At 49.6% G+C, this 13,638-nt stretch overlaps 5 protein-coding genes across 5 annotated transcripts; 1 reads left to right on the top strand and 4 right to left on the bottom strand.

Annotated features, from left to right (window-relative positions):
- The first annotated feature begins 1,763 nt into the window (after positions 1 to 1,763).
- P170DRAFT_215697 (5'-methylthioadenosine/S-adenosylhomocysteine nucleosidase family protein) lies at positions 1,764 to 3,888 on the top strand. Its single transcript, XM_024842832.1, has 2 exons — positions 1,764 to 2,878; positions 2,947 to 3,888. The coding sequence occupies exons 1-2, from the start codon at positions 1,907 to 1,909 to the stop codon at positions 3,736 to 3,738; spliced, it is 1,764 nt and encodes a 587-aa protein (XP_024701715.1). The 5' UTR covers positions 1,764 to 1,906; the 3' UTR covers positions 3,739 to 3,888.
- Positions 3,889 to 6,935: 3,047 nt separating this feature from the next.
- On the bottom strand, positions 6,936 to 7,929 carry P170DRAFT_465939 (uncharacterized protein; the record flags this gene model as incomplete). Its single annotated transcript, XM_024852368.1, has 4 exons — positions 7,655 to 7,929; positions 7,340 to 7,596; positions 7,037 to 7,278; positions 6,936 to 6,978 (listed from the first exon to the last, which is right to left on the bottom strand). Exons 1-4 carry the CDS (start codon positions 7,923 to 7,925, stop codon positions 6,936 to 6,938), a joined length of 813 nt encoding a protein of 270 aa, XP_024701714.1. The 5' UTR covers positions 7,926 to 7,929.
- Positions 7,930 to 8,371: 442 nt separating this feature from the next.
- On the bottom strand, positions 8,372 to 9,908 carry P170DRAFT_215670 (uncharacterized protein). Its single transcript, XM_024842831.1, has 2 exons — positions 9,676 to 9,908; positions 8,372 to 9,620 (listed from the first exon to the last, which is right to left on the bottom strand). The coding sequence occupies exons 1-2, from the start codon at positions 9,737 to 9,739 to the stop codon at positions 8,776 to 8,778; spliced, it is 909 nt and encodes a 302-aa protein (XP_024701713.1). The 5' UTR covers positions 9,740 to 9,908; the 3' UTR covers positions 8,372 to 8,775.
- A 681-nt stretch (positions 9,909 to 10,589) lies between these two features.
- On the bottom strand, positions 10,590 to 11,329 carry P170DRAFT_427731 (uncharacterized protein; the record flags this gene model as incomplete). Its single annotated transcript, XM_024847795.1, has 3 exons — positions 10,590 to 10,717; positions 10,786 to 11,147; positions 11,256 to 11,329. 3 exons carry the CDS (start codon positions 11,327 to 11,329, stop codon positions 10,590 to 10,592), a joined length of 564 nt encoding a protein of 187 aa, XP_024701712.1.
- A 519-nt stretch (positions 11,330 to 11,848) lies between these two features.
- On the bottom strand, positions 11,849 to 13,501 carry P170DRAFT_438211 (retropepsin-like aspartic protease). Its single transcript, XM_024849543.1, has 3 exons — positions 13,105 to 13,501; positions 12,015 to 13,031; positions 11,849 to 11,951 (listed from the first exon to the last, which is right to left on the bottom strand). The coding sequence occupies exons 1-2, from the start codon at positions 13,151 to 13,153 to the stop codon at positions 12,166 to 12,168; spliced, it is 915 nt and encodes a 304-aa protein (XP_024701711.1). The 5' UTR covers positions 13,154 to 13,501; the 3' UTR covers positions 11,849 to 11,951; positions 12,015 to 12,165.
- Between the last annotated feature and the right edge of the window lie 137 nt (positions 13,502 to 13,638).

The following is a 13,638-nucleotide window of genomic DNA, read 5'->3' as shown; positions in this document are numbered from 1 at the left end:
ACGAAACGAGAGCCCGACGGCGATGCTTGGCGTTGCCCATCTCGGTGTCTCGTATTTCCGGCGGCAATCGATCTCGGCTGTGTCTGCCGAGGTTATTAACGTCATTGGCTCCTGTGTCTAGTCAATAAATCGTTATTGGAATTAATTCGGTTTTGTTTACAGATCTCACATTCTAGATCTTTTTGAAATTTCTGGACGGACATCCTTTCCTGAAACACAACGCACGGGGTTCAACTATATATACAGTGCAGCGGACCTGCGAATTACCCGAACGAATGTGGACAACAATCCTTGTACAACGAAATCAATAACAAAGGTGGCTTCAAAATGTCTGTTATTGCATTTCAGTTGAGGAGTTGCAGATCACATTGACTCAGTGCACAGCGCGTGATCGACCAAGAGCCATTGGCAGGGGGGATGGGGAAATTGTGGGGGAATCCATTGGATAAGGCTCCAAGGCCGTAAGGCAGCAGGGGCCCTGAATGGGTTAGCGCCACCACTCTGCGCCCAGGCATGATTGATGCCTTGTAAATCAGGCCGAATTATGTACTCCGCGCAGGTATAGCTTTTGTTCAATGTTCAATATGTGTGAACAACATGCCGATGCAGAATGAAGTGTAAGGCAGCCCGATGGACGACAATATACAGTGTACAATAATCCTTTTCCATCTCACCAAGCGGTAATACTCCCAGCTCCGTGTCGTGCTTTCGATCTCGTATGTGCATTTTGTCAGGAACAAGACACTCGCCTATAGTATCCTCTCTTAGGCCCACTGGAACAGGTACTTGACAGCCTGGAGGGTCATTTGGATACCGACAACTAGTTTAGCCAACTGAGGGGCCGACTCTAAGACCAATACATCATGATAAGATTAGTCGAGAGCAATAGCCAGGGATAGTCCTGCTATACTGGCTCCGATAACAATCACCTTCATACTGAATGCTAAAATGGGCTAAAGAGTATGATAGAGTGGTTATGAACGTATTCCAAGGAGATACACAGTGAAATAAAACGCTCGGAATGAACCAGGGGCTGTTACTCCGCACCAGACAGCTTGATTGCGGAAGGATACGACGGAGAACCTCGTGTCGAACGTCAAATGGCCTATTTTGGCCTTTTAAGGGCTAGATAGGCTGCTATGTGGAGCAGAGAAAGCTTGGTTGATGTCGACTATTGGTGATGCCGGATATTGGATCTGTGGTTCCCGACGTCAGATCGAGAAAGCTCTCCCATGATTGTGTAACCATGCCAGCTGTCGACAGGCCGTTGGTGTTTTGATCAGTAGTGTGGTGATCAGAAACATGATTTTGACATGTGTAGTTTGGGCCCGGAAGATTTGAGCATGCTACGCATAGCAACACCATGGCTAATAGGCCCTTTTTCCACACAGTGAAGGAGTGAGGGCGTGCTTTTTATATCGACACTTCCTTCCCGTGTGATTTCCTGAGTCGCACAAGGGAATTCGTGATCGCATCCATATTGACATCGATACCCGCGATGTTTGTGAGGGTTCATCTTTGACAATTTTGAGCCACGTTGAGAACTTGACATCAATCCAACTGTGATCATCACACGGGACTGACAAACTACTAGATCTAATATCACACGAACAAGAATATATGAAATGTGGCTGGGATCTCGAATCGCCAGGGCCAAGGCGCTAATCCGGTCTAATGCATCGCGACAGGGCGGTGCTGCATGATCGAACCTCTGATGCCCCTCAACGTGGCCCACGAAATATGGGTCGATGTGCGTGAGCAAACCGACGGAATCCTATTGATGAAGTTTGAGAGAAAGCATTTAAGTGATTGGATTCGCCGGTGAATCTTTCGTGGGTAGAGTTCCACGTGACATCGCAGCCCTCCAGTCAGTTTTCTTTCAAGTCACCGCATTCTCGACAGCCACATGAGTCGCAAAGGTCCTTCGCGGGGCAAATACACGGTCGGATGGATCTGTGCACTTCCGATCGAGCTCGCCGCCGCCGAGGCGATGCTCGATAAGCGTTATGATGACCCTGGACCGGAAGAGGGACGGGATAGCGACAATGACTCGAACATCTATACCCTCGGGGCCATCGGCGACCATCGGGTGGTTATCGCTTGTTTGCCTGGTGGCCAGATGGGAACCAACCAGGCTGCGGTCGTCGCCATGCAGATGAAGTCGCGGTTTAAGCACCTTCGATTTGGCCTAGTGGTGGGCATCGGAGGAGGTGTGCCCAGCGAGAAAGCGGATATTCGACTGGGAGACGTCGTGATCAGCCAACCTGATGGTGGCCATGGAGGTGTCGTCCAATATGACTTCGGGAAGACTACCCCGGATGGTGTCAAGTTGTCTGGATACCTGAATACGCCGCCCCCGATCTTGCTCAGTGCGTTGCCGAGGCTACGCGCCAGACACATGCGGAATAAAGAGGCCATCACGAAGAACCTCTCCAAGTATACGGAGCTGCCACTGTTCTCTCGCGAACGCGCAGGGATTGATGAATTATACAAGCCAGCGTATCAGCATGCTGGAGGAGAAACATGCGCTTCATGTCGCAAGGACAAACAAATCCATCGCGACCTACGCAGGGCAGGAGAGGAAATCATGCTTCATTACGGAACCATCGCCTCTGGAAACCAAGTGATGCGAGATGCGATCATTCGCGATCGGATAAGCTCGCAAATCGGCGGCGTTCTATGCTTCGAGATGGAAGCGGCAGGCCTGATGAACAGCTTTCCATGTCTCGTCATTCGAGGCATTTGCGATTACGCGGATTCTCACAAGAACAAGCGATGGCAACCTTACGCTGCAGCGACTGCAGCTGCTTGCGCGACCGAGATCCTGTCTATTGTTCCGGCTAAAGACCTGGCAAAGATGATGACTATCGACGACGCCGTATGGTGCCTTTTCATATGTGATATGATTGCTTTGCAGAGACGGCTAACCTGTTCTGCGTTGAATAGGAAGTCCTTCGATTAGCCATCGAAAGAGTATCATCCGACGCATTTTTCTCATCACTGGCAATACTCGACCAGGATCAGCATAGATCCAACATCCCAGACATCGATCCTTATGATTCCCGACATTTTTGGGTCTTCAAAAATATCGACTTTCGAGGATGGTACGGGTCGAGCGCATCAGGTGCTCTTCTCTTGTACGGACCACCCGAATGCTGTCTCGATGGAATTTCGGCATATGTGATCGACCAGGTGAAACGGGTTTCTAGCTCGACGAGAATCTTTTACTTTTCCTTCGCCACTGCGTCGTCAGACAGATCTTTGATCTCCAGCGTTGTGCATACCATTCTCAATCAATTGATTCAGTTCACCTCATCGAAGCATCGCATGTCCGTTGTCAAAAGCTTTCTCCACTCTCTACGAGAGAAGATGTTGATGGAAGGAAGTCGAATTAATGTCGACCCTGAAGGCTCTCCAAAGAGTATTGTGCAGCAGATTCTGGAAACATCGGCGTCAGAAGAGCTGTGGTCCTCATTGCTTAACCTTTTTCATGCCTTTGACCAAGACTTTCTATTGGTAATTTATGATATGGATAAAGCTCGAACTGGCGGGGAGAAGTTCCTCATTGACATGGCAGGCTTCATTCAAGGCCTTGTTAGCCGAGGTCGTGGTGTCAAGGTTCTCATCACGTCGCGATCGCAAAACGACGTCCAAAGAGCATTTAGTCGCTCGGTATCGATTGAATTCGACAAAGAGAGAAAAGGTAAGGCCGTTCCCCGAGATTCTAAGCTATACTAAAATTTTGTATAGAATGTCTTGCCAGCTTGCAGTTTGACAACACTCGATATGACAAGATCTCTTCGGAGCAGACGGGCTCCTTCGAGTGGATTTGGTCCCATCTTCGGTATCAAGATTGGTGCCAGTCAAATTCGTCCCGGCTTCTGTATCTTCAGGGCAAGCCCGGCAGCGGAAAAAGTACCTTGACGAAATACTTTTACAAGAACCTTCGAGATCGAGATGAAAAAGTGAATACATCAGTTGTGGCGAAATTCTTTTACAGCTATCGAGAAGGCGAGGTGCAGAAAAGCCACTACAACATGCTTCGAACGATCCTCCACGATATTCTCCAGCAAGACGAAACCTTTTTCTATCACGAGTTTCAAGCAGAGTATCGGCGTCAAGCTGAACTCCGGAAGAGCAATGAACTTGACACGGACGAATGGGACTATGAGTCGCTGAAAAAGGTCCTCCTCTCGTTACGAGATCACATACAATCTCGCATGTACTATCTGATCATCGATGCTGTTGATGAATCACAAGACACCGACAGACGGGAGACACTGGAGTTATTATTCCAGTTGAGCACCGAAATGAAATTCTCTGTGGTGAAGATCTTTGTCGCCAGCCGACCAGTCGCGGTCATGGAGCGTCGCATAGATGAATTCCATTCTTTCATTCGCATCCAAGACGAGACGATGGAGGACCTCGAGATTTTCGCGAACTCATTCATCCGTCGGTTGGATGTTCAGCCAGACACCGCGAATGAGCTCACACAATACATTACGAGGAACGCTGAAGGTGTCTTCTTATGGGTTAAGCTTGTAGGAGAAGAGCTCCTAGCTTACGATGAAGAGGGTCTTGCAAAGGAGGATATTATGCAATTCCTGCAAGGGCTGCCAACGATGTTGGAGGTGTTCTACGAACGAATGTTAGACAAGATGGGAAAGGCCCGAGCAGAACTGCGTGACGGGGTGAAGATTTTCTACTTCGTGCTGTTCGCCCATCGCATTCTGAGTACTGGAGAGCTCCTGCATGCACTCGCGATCCCCGACCAGCCTAATATTGACTATGCTGTCTCCGACGAGGACTTTAGAGGTCGGATTCCGTCTGAAAGACGGATTACGCATTGCGGAGGTCAGTTCGTAGAGATTAAACAGCGCTCAGGTGAGTATTTATTCTGCCCTTTTGACCGAGATGCTTCTAACGAAGTCTATAGGCGCCAATGGCACTGTACAAGTCATCCACCAAACCGTCCGGGAATTCTTTTTGCACCCTGAATCGTCCGTCAAACAGACCAAGTTCAAAATCGACGAACGCAAAGCTCACGCCTCAATCTCGATAACCTGCCTGAGATATCTGAGACACTGTATTGCCAGCTATCTCCACCATTGTCGAAAGATCGACGAAGACTCATCAGATCAGTTGGAGGTCTATTCTCGATACCTCAACGAGATGCCGTTGGCAAAATATGCTTTCCAACATCTCAAGCATCACCTCGAGCGCTGTGAAGGAGACTCGCATGTTCAACGAATCGCAGCCGACTTTTTCGCCGACATACGTCGCTCAAGGGTATCTGGGTTTCTCGACGAATGGACCCGTCTTCAACTTACCCAGTCACTATCGCATCATGAAAGGGGCCGCTCAATCGAGCTACGCAACAGATTCCTGCACACTTCCGTATCAAATGATCTAAGCCTCGCGACCGAACTGTTGTTAATCCTTGGAGCCGACGCGAATATAGAAGACCAAGACGGTAACCGACCGATTCTCACGGCGTCGACGTCGGGTCATCAGGACGTTGTAAAGGCACTCGTCAGCTCGGGGACGGTAGACTTGAACGTAGTGGGCAGCAAATACCGAACTGCACTCCTGATAGCTGCAGAGGAAGGCTACGAAGGTGTCATGGACGCCTTGCTCGCCGGTGAAACTATCGACGTGAACAAACAAGACAAGCGGGGCCGAACGCCGCTGTCTTGGGCTGCGGGAGAGGGAAGGGAGACCGTGGTCAAGGGGCTTTTGAGCCGCGGAATGGTCGACGTGGACCTGGAAGATGTCAATGGCCGAACGCCATTATCTTGGGCTGCAGGCAACGGACATGAGGTCATGAAACTGCTTCTGGACACTGGCAAAGCTAACACCGATTCTGTTGACGACGGTGGCCGAACACCGCTATCATGGGCTGCTGGCAAAGGGCACGAGTCCATAGTCAATGAGCTACTACTCAAACTCGCACCAGACAAGAGCCATAAAGATCTCACCGGAAGAACGCCATTGTCTTGGGCGGCTGGAAACGGCCATGAGGAAACGGTTCGGGCGCTGTTGAAATCCACCAACGTTGACCCGAACGAAAGTGACGCCACTGGACGGACTCCTTTATCGTGGGCTGCGGGCAACGGACACCTCATGGCAGTCGAAGAGCTGTTACAAGCTCCCAAGGTCTCCCCAGGCACCAAAGACGAAAAAGGGGACACACCCCTATCCTGGGCCGCGAAGAACGGATACGCCCATGTTGTCCAAGCCCTGCTAGCAAGAAAGGATGTCAACGTTAATAGCAAGGATTTTAACGGTCGCACCTCGTTATCTCTAGCTGCTGAGAATGGCTCCACAGCAGTTATTGAGGTATTATCGGTCGCAAAGCATGTAAGGATGGAAGCGACCGACAAAGAAGGTCGCACGGCGTTGTCCTGGGCAGCCGGATGTGGGCACCATGTGGTAGTCAATCAACTTCTCCAGACAGGCCAGGTAAATGTCGATTCTCGGGACCAAAGAGGTCGTTCTCCGCTGGTATGGGCGTCTATCAAGGGGCACGATACGGTAGTGCAGGAACTGCTATTGGCAGGCATGGCGAGCGCTTCTGTCGAAGATGGATGGGGCCGATCGGCTCTGTTCTGGGCTGCAAATCGAGGCCATCACGCTGTGGTCGAACTTATCCTATCTCTGAGCATCGTGGACGATGAGACGAAGAAAGAGTGGAGGCGTCGGGTGCTGCGCAATCCGAGGTGGTCGAGGCACTGGAGGTCGTTGTCGTCGGAATAAACATTGTATAGGAGTGAGCATAGCTTTATATTTTAACGAAACCCCTTGTAACAAATGTTAAATAAATTGCATTGCAACTTCTGATTATTTACGGTGGAATGAAATAATTCAGAATATCTTGAAGTGGTCTTGTTAACGTTCACTCTGTATCTTTAAACAGGCACATATCCTAGGTCGCTTCAAGGCGCATTCGTGATCAACGTCACTTGGACCGCAGCAAATCTTTTCAGACACAACACTTAGCGATATTACTTTGAATAGCAGGGGATGATGTACTGACGCCGTCGCGGCCGCAAATATCTCTATCGGTCTTGCTTTGACCATCAACGCCAACGAGAACGAGAAGACCAGGTTGTAGATGAAAATGACAATCAATCTGACAGTTGTATCCTTGATGAAATAGAGCGCCACCATCGCCGAAGCAGGCAGAACAGCCGAAATAATGATACTAGTTGCTCTGGTGAAAGATTTGATCTTCTGATCGCTGTAAGTCCAAGTTCCCATCTCAGGGTCATGCCGGGCCTTTAATAGGGATTGCATTGTTAGCACTCTTGTGGAATTTCAGGACTGTTCTTATACTAACGTCACCGTCGCGACTCCATTTTCTGTGAAACCAGGGTATAAGGCTACTAGAAATCCATTTCGTGAAGTGATCTTCTCCGCCATGTCTGGGGTGCAGGGCGATGAAGTCTTCCTGGTGATACATCCACTGTTTCAGTTCAGGCCCATTCAAGGCCGAGACCACCTCCTCTTCGATCATCCACCCGTTGAAAGCATCCCAGTCGCTTTGATCCGGTGCCCTAAGCTGCAGGACTTGTTTCTGTTTTATGAGCGCTGTGTCTGATACGATTTCAACTGAGTTAGTGTCGGTAGTTCCAAAGGCCCCATAAGTACCCACTATATTTATCCAATACCTCGCGGATCTCCAATATCTTCTGCCACTGTTGTCCCCCGTCCTGCTTTAGATGCCAGAATGAGATGGGAGGTTCGTCCGCGCCTTTTTCGCTTTGCTTGAGATTGTCGAGAGCAATTTGTAGTTCTGTCTCAAGATGTATCAGCTCTGCTTGGAAATACAGAATATTCTTGGCGTTCAGGTTTGCGAATCGTCGGTATATCGAGGAGCCAGGATCTTTGGCTATGAATGCGGCAATTTGATCGTATCCTTTCATTTTGACTACTTACTGTGGATTTTACCGCCCCACAAAGACTATGGCGTGTCTACTATATATGGATTCACTCCGTGGAGAACCCATGGACAAGGCGGACAGCTCAGTGACAGCTCAGATATCTACAAGTAACCCGATCGCATGGCTGTGTTTTCAGTTGTTTATCATTGGCTGTAGTCATGCGGGTGCCCAGCGCCCAGGGATTGTGGTGCCCGAAGCTAGATACTTATTTGCAAGCCTTGCACATAATATAGTAGATAGACAAAGCAAATGATTTTGGCTGTGAAGTGGACGAATGAGAGAAAAGCGTAACTTGCCACTTTGGTCGATCATGTTGATTTCACAATGAGGCGAAAGCTTGCAATAAGTATGGCTAATTGTAATCAGCATTTACGGTTGAGAATACTAACTAGGAGGTAGTTGTAGTAAACTATCTAGTCAGTTACCTGATTGAATCCGCCCTGATCACGTCGAAAAGATAGAGGGAAGAGTATAGTCGAACCCACAGTCTAAGCGAGGCCTGCTTTTGTTTTGATTTTCGATTTTTGATTTGTCCTCTGGTCTTTAGGAAATGCCGGACAAGGCTCGAGGGCGGCCACGCTCGTGGCTATGTCTTATTGTTTCTGGACATTTTAGTGGACTTTGAAGTTGTATTTCGCGTTATCCATTTTAGATGTCTCGTTGCCACAGAACAGAAAGAGTAGGACTCGCGGTCATATGAAAACAAACACCAGGGTAAATGAGAGTAAGGGGTAAGGAGAAACAGGCGAAGGGATTGAGGAGAGAATAAAATAACGAGAATAAAACGCTCATTTGAGCACGTTGGGTGATGATGGTTTCTCCACGTATTCATTCAATGGTATGAAGCCTGCAATCTCGCCACAATTTCCGGATCCACGCGGAACAAAGCAAGCTCCTTGACTGAAGGCCGACCGAGTAAAAGGTCTGATCGGCTGTTCTCAATGATCAAGAATCTTGTCTGGTAGATCTTGTTGCCGCGCTGCAATTTCCACCGAGTCACGACGCTCCCGATGGGCTGGACATTGAGTTGACCGGGTAGTTGAATTGTTGGTCCGGTATACGGATCCACTTTGATATTCAAATGTTTCTGAACATCGTCAGCCATGAGGTTCACGTCGGTCTCAAAGTCCACGACTAGACGCCGGCGGATTTGGCCTTGATTATTTTCAGTGAAGATCAACGCGTCGTAGATAAAATCACACTGTGCAAGATGTCTATGTGAATCGAGATTTTGGTGTTTATTTTGCTCCCAGAAGATAGTGTCTATCTCCTCGGTGAGTTTTGCTCTATCCTCGATGTCCTCCGCACGATGAATGGAATTTCGGGGGTCTTGGAGAGAGGCGGACGCGTTAACCCGGTTGCTCTGGCCTTCCTCCGTGTCGTAATGGCGACTTTCTTGAGCTGGGTGACGGTCTCCTCGGTGATAACATAAGATTGATGACAGAAATGTTCGCTTCTTTGGTTTGACAGGCTGTACGGTTAATAGGATTCCAATCTGCGATACATGTGTCTGTATCATCTCCACATGAGTTCTTTTAGCAAAGATAAACCACCCCGAACATAATAAAATTGTCCCGTACCTTACATTGCTTTGCCTGTTCGATTTGTTGCCGCCGAACCTGGCTGCTCCGCGGCTGAGTTGATACCTTGAGCCCCGATGGTCATGCTTAGGGGGCGCTTTGAAATGACACGGTGGTTAGACCGCAGCGGAACAAAGTGAGCCAGCACTTACTTGAAGATGAACGAAGCATGGAGCCGATGGGGGACTTCAGTGTATTTTCAATCAGGATTTTCATAAAATGTTGAAAAGTGTGAGGTTCTCTGAGCTCAGCCTCATTGCATTCGATCACTGATTGGCGCTTAGTTCTAGCAGTAGGTAATCATACCCCGCCTTGTCATCAGGTGGTTGGAGTCTGGGATCTCGAGATAAAAGCATGGACATAAATTTATGGGCATGATTAATCATTCTCTATCGCTATCCTACATTTCCTGATCCGGTAGAAATTGCGCTCCCGGCTTACATTGGGGGTTGGGGATTGTCGTGCTCTTCCAAAGGCGTGGTATTCTTGACTACGCCTCACCGTCTGGATTGCTCGTGTGAGTGAGGTGACTGGCTGCATGATTGTTACCTGTTTGATGCCTTTTTCTTACATTCTTCGCCGACCGTAATGTGACATACTGAACACCTTTCAACATCTCAGTCGTCTTATTCTGCCAAATCCTTGGAGGCCTAGTAATCCTTACCAGGCGAGTCCTGGGTTATTTACTGTAGTTAATCACTTAAGAACCCCCCTCGATTGCAATAGCATCCCTCGGATATCGAGGTACTTGACCGCCCGTTCAAGGCAAACAGCGGTGAGTCCCATGGTCGAGATGGCTGGTATCCCCGACCCAACAGGAATTCTCCGGCTCTACGAAATACTTGGCTGTGGCGTGGTTTCGTGGTCCACGCAGCAAGCCAAATGCGAACAAATCACAACTAAACACACCCCTAAAGCCCTTGTCCAACCTGCTCGACTAAACAAAGTGCAGTATGCCGTATACTATTTCTCGATCAGACTCGACCGCTACAGAAAACATCACTTTGGCTATGGAAGTAGACTATGAACATGCGTTACCGACCTTGCCTCGCCATCCTTGCTGTTTTCACGCGCCCTGTTGCTTTCGGCAGTTGTTCTCGTATTTTTCGGCTTGTTGTGCTTGAAGCTTCTCCGTTTGTTTATCTGCCCTTGCCATCGTTTCTTCGAGCTTCTTCTCTTTGGCTTTCTTCTCGTCTGCACATTCTCAGTAAAAGATGCACCTTGAACCCTAGGTCTTCGGCCCGGAATTTCGCTAAACTCACCAGAATTCTTAGAGAATTTGGGAAGAACCGGTGCGCAATGCTTTCCCTTCTCTCCCAGCCCGCTCAAAACCTTCGAATCCCGACTAATAAAGACATCGATCGTCGGGTCAGGTTCTTCCTCGTCGCCCACGTCAATGTAGAATGCTTCTTCGTGGCTGTTGCGTCTCTCCTGGTTGGAAAAGCAGAGCCGGATCTGGTCTTGCACGAGATAATGCCCGCCGTTCAGCTTGGCGACGCGCGTTTGCGAGGCCCCCGATGTGCGCGGGACATCAGGGAACTTCCCAACGGCCTTTCGAGTGATAATGTTAAACTGTAGGTTGTCCACGACGGACGCCCTCAAGAGAAGCGGGATCTCCCTAGGGCTGTAGAAATACAGTTTGATGGATGTGGGTTGTGCCTGGATAGTGGGACCCGACCGGGCGGCCCGTAAGCAATGGGCGATTTTGAAACGCCTGTTCGATATCACGTACCATGTTTGCGGTCCCGGGTTGAACTCAGGATTTGAGCGACGGGTTCGGACTCCAGGACCAGGGTGCCAGAGCATTTCCCGCCCATTTGTATTCTCTGCTGCTATCAGCCGCACTCATGTTGCAATTCCGCCGCAGCCATCTAGTCGGGGTTGTCCATCCGCTACGAAAAGGAGGGTTCAGCGAGGCTGAGGCATTGGAGGGAATGACGATGAAAAGGTGAGAGTATCGCGAAGGCCCTGTGTCCCGATAGGCTCCCGACTGGGAGGTACCGGGGCGGTGGGGGGTGAATTGGGCATCCAATCTAATGCAGTTTGCGGCATGGATATTATTCCAGGCCAGCGGCATCGAATGGGCAGTGTTCCTTCTCTTCCCTGCTGCGGGGAAAATGCGACCGCAATCTTTGGGTAGCAACCGGGGTGAAGGGGTGACTGGAGCGAGCCTTTCCGACATGCAATCATTTTCATTAGATAGACATTCGCTAAGCCATGCCATGTCGCCAGATACATGAGTGCGTCTCCGTACAGGTGGCATTCTGTGCTGGCGAGGCTGATATATGCACTGTGATTATAATCCCCCTGGAGAACACGAGTAGCGTCACAGGCAACCACTCTGAAAAAAAAAAAAAAAAGAATACAATAACCCAACGCCCATGTAAATGCAGACAGCCTCCCGAGGCATTAATAACGTGAAAGATTTCTGCAATGGCAATATCAGCCGCGTTCTTCTTTCGTTATTCTGAGGAAAACGGACCATACGAACCTGGTTTGACCCGTTCGAAATGCAGTTCAACTTAGGTATGAATGCATAAGATCAAACAAAGATAAAGACAGTGAAAAAGAAGGGTGGCGAAGAGCAGCCACAAGGCGAGATAAGGAGTTGACTTACTGACGTGGTAAGGAGCAACTTTCCCCTACATTCGGAACGTACTATTCCTCTTGGGAATGTTGCCGAGCTTCAGAAATTTGTGTTTGTTGATGGACCGGATGCCGATGATGGCATCAAATGCTTCCATATCAACCACTAAAAAGTCAGTGGTGTATGTCTTGTCACCGCAGGCAAAATGCCAGGGCACGTTTCGGGCAATGGAGTTGACGACAATTGGGCCTTTTTGTCCCGACATTGATTGCAGGGGATTGATGACTTCGTGGTGAGGTTCAGTATGCAATCCCATCCGCTCACAGATGTCCGTTCTTATCAGGTTTGTGTAAGCCTGTGTGTCGAACGCAATGATGAAGAACTTCTTTGTGTTCGGGTCGTCGACAACAAAGGCCTCTCTTGTATACTCTTCGGGGTTGCTATCACAAGACCCTTGGCTTGAAATGGAGCTTTCCGTGGTGGGATCTGTATTAGGCTTGGCACTAAGGCCATCGGCATAATACTCCTCACGACTATCATTCCCCTCCGATCGAGCAAAGCCGACGTCGGGCGTTGTTTTCGAGCTGCCCTTGAAGGCACCAATGATGCGGGAAAAGCAAGAAGGCGAACGCGGTGTGGATGTTCCTCCGGAATCTGGCAGCTCATACACAGTGTCATGTATGCTGCGCGATACAACAAACCACGAGCCCGAGATCGTGCATGCGCTGTCACTTCGCTCCGCGATATTCATATCGGACGGGTTGTCTCGAGGGACGGATTCGAACGTCATTAAGTCACCATCGTCATTCGATCTTCGAGGTTGGAATATGCCGTTCTCGGTTTTTTGGAAGAAACGTCTCGCGCGGTCGAAGGTGCCTGACCTCCACTTGCTGGAAGTTGGCTGCGGTGCTTGGGGGGCCGCTGGTTCACCACATCAAAGGTAAGGAGAGCCCCCTGCTGTTTCCCCCTCACGGACATTGACATGAAGACTTACCATCATCCCAAATGTCCTCCCGCAGGACCTTCTCCCAGTCTTGTGTCATCGTGGATCCACCGGTTCTGCAAGAGAGCTCGGGCGAATGTGGGTTGAGAGAAGCAGGGAGATCCGCTCCGTCGGTCTACAGACGGAATAGGGACATCAATGAGGTCGGTTCTCGTTGAGAAGAAGGGAAAGCGAAACGGAGAGTTCAGGTAAGAAGACGAGGAAAAGAAGCAGACGAAAGTCCTGACGGAATAAAAAATGCCACGGAAAGGGCGTGGTTTCGATGGTTCCGCGATGATCTCAGTATCTGTCGAGATCGAAGTCGGCGTCCATTCAGACTCCCTTGCCCGTTTAAGCGGTGAATCACGCAGGGAAGGCATAAAAGTCAGGCACACTCCCCGGCTTGCCTCAGGCAAAAGCGGCGGGAGAATGTCGGCAGGTGTCCGTACGGCGTAAAGCCCGCTGGAGGTACGTACGTCAGGGACCTGTTCAGAGAACGTTCCCCGTAAGCGCCGAGACAAAACGGAGCACACCATTGGCCTTGGG

This window comes from Aspergillus steynii (genome assembly GCF_002849105.1).
Source record: "Aspergillus steynii IBT 23096 chromosome Unknown P170scaffold_6, whole genome shotgun sequence".
Taxonomy (NCBI): Eukaryota; Fungi; Ascomycota; class Eurotiomycetes; order Eurotiales; family Aspergillaceae; genus Aspergillus; species Aspergillus steynii.
The sequence above is the reverse complement of the archived record's forward strand: the minus strand, read 5'-3'. Positions and strand labels throughout refer to the sequence as shown.

Excerpts from the sequence above, each read along its gene's own strand:
- P170DRAFT_438211 (XM_024849543.1), bottom strand. The coding sequence starts at position 13,153 with ATGACACAAGACTGGGAGAAGGTCCTGCGGGAGGACATTTGGGATGAT. Across the intron at positions 13,032-13,104 it reads GGAGGACATTTGGGATGATG|CGGCCCCCCAAGCACCGCAG; the intron begins GTAAGTCTTCAT and ends GTGGTGAACCAG.
- P170DRAFT_215670 (XM_024842831.1), bottom strand. The coding sequence starts at position 9,739 with ATGAAAATCCTGATTGAAAATACACTGAAGTCCCCCATCGGCTCCATG. Across the intron at positions 9,621-9,675 it reads CATGCTTCGTTCATCTTCAA|CGCCCCCTAAGCATGACCAT; the intron begins GTAAGTGCTGGC and ends GTCATTTCAAAG.
- P170DRAFT_215697 (XM_024842832.1), top strand. The coding sequence starts at position 1,907 with ATGAGTCGCAAAGGTCCTTCGCGGGGCAAATACACGGTCGGATGGATC. Across the intron at positions 2,879-2,946 it reads TGATGACTATCGACGACGCC|GAAGTCCTTCGATTAGCCAT; the intron begins GTATGGTGCCTT and ends TGCGTTGAATAG.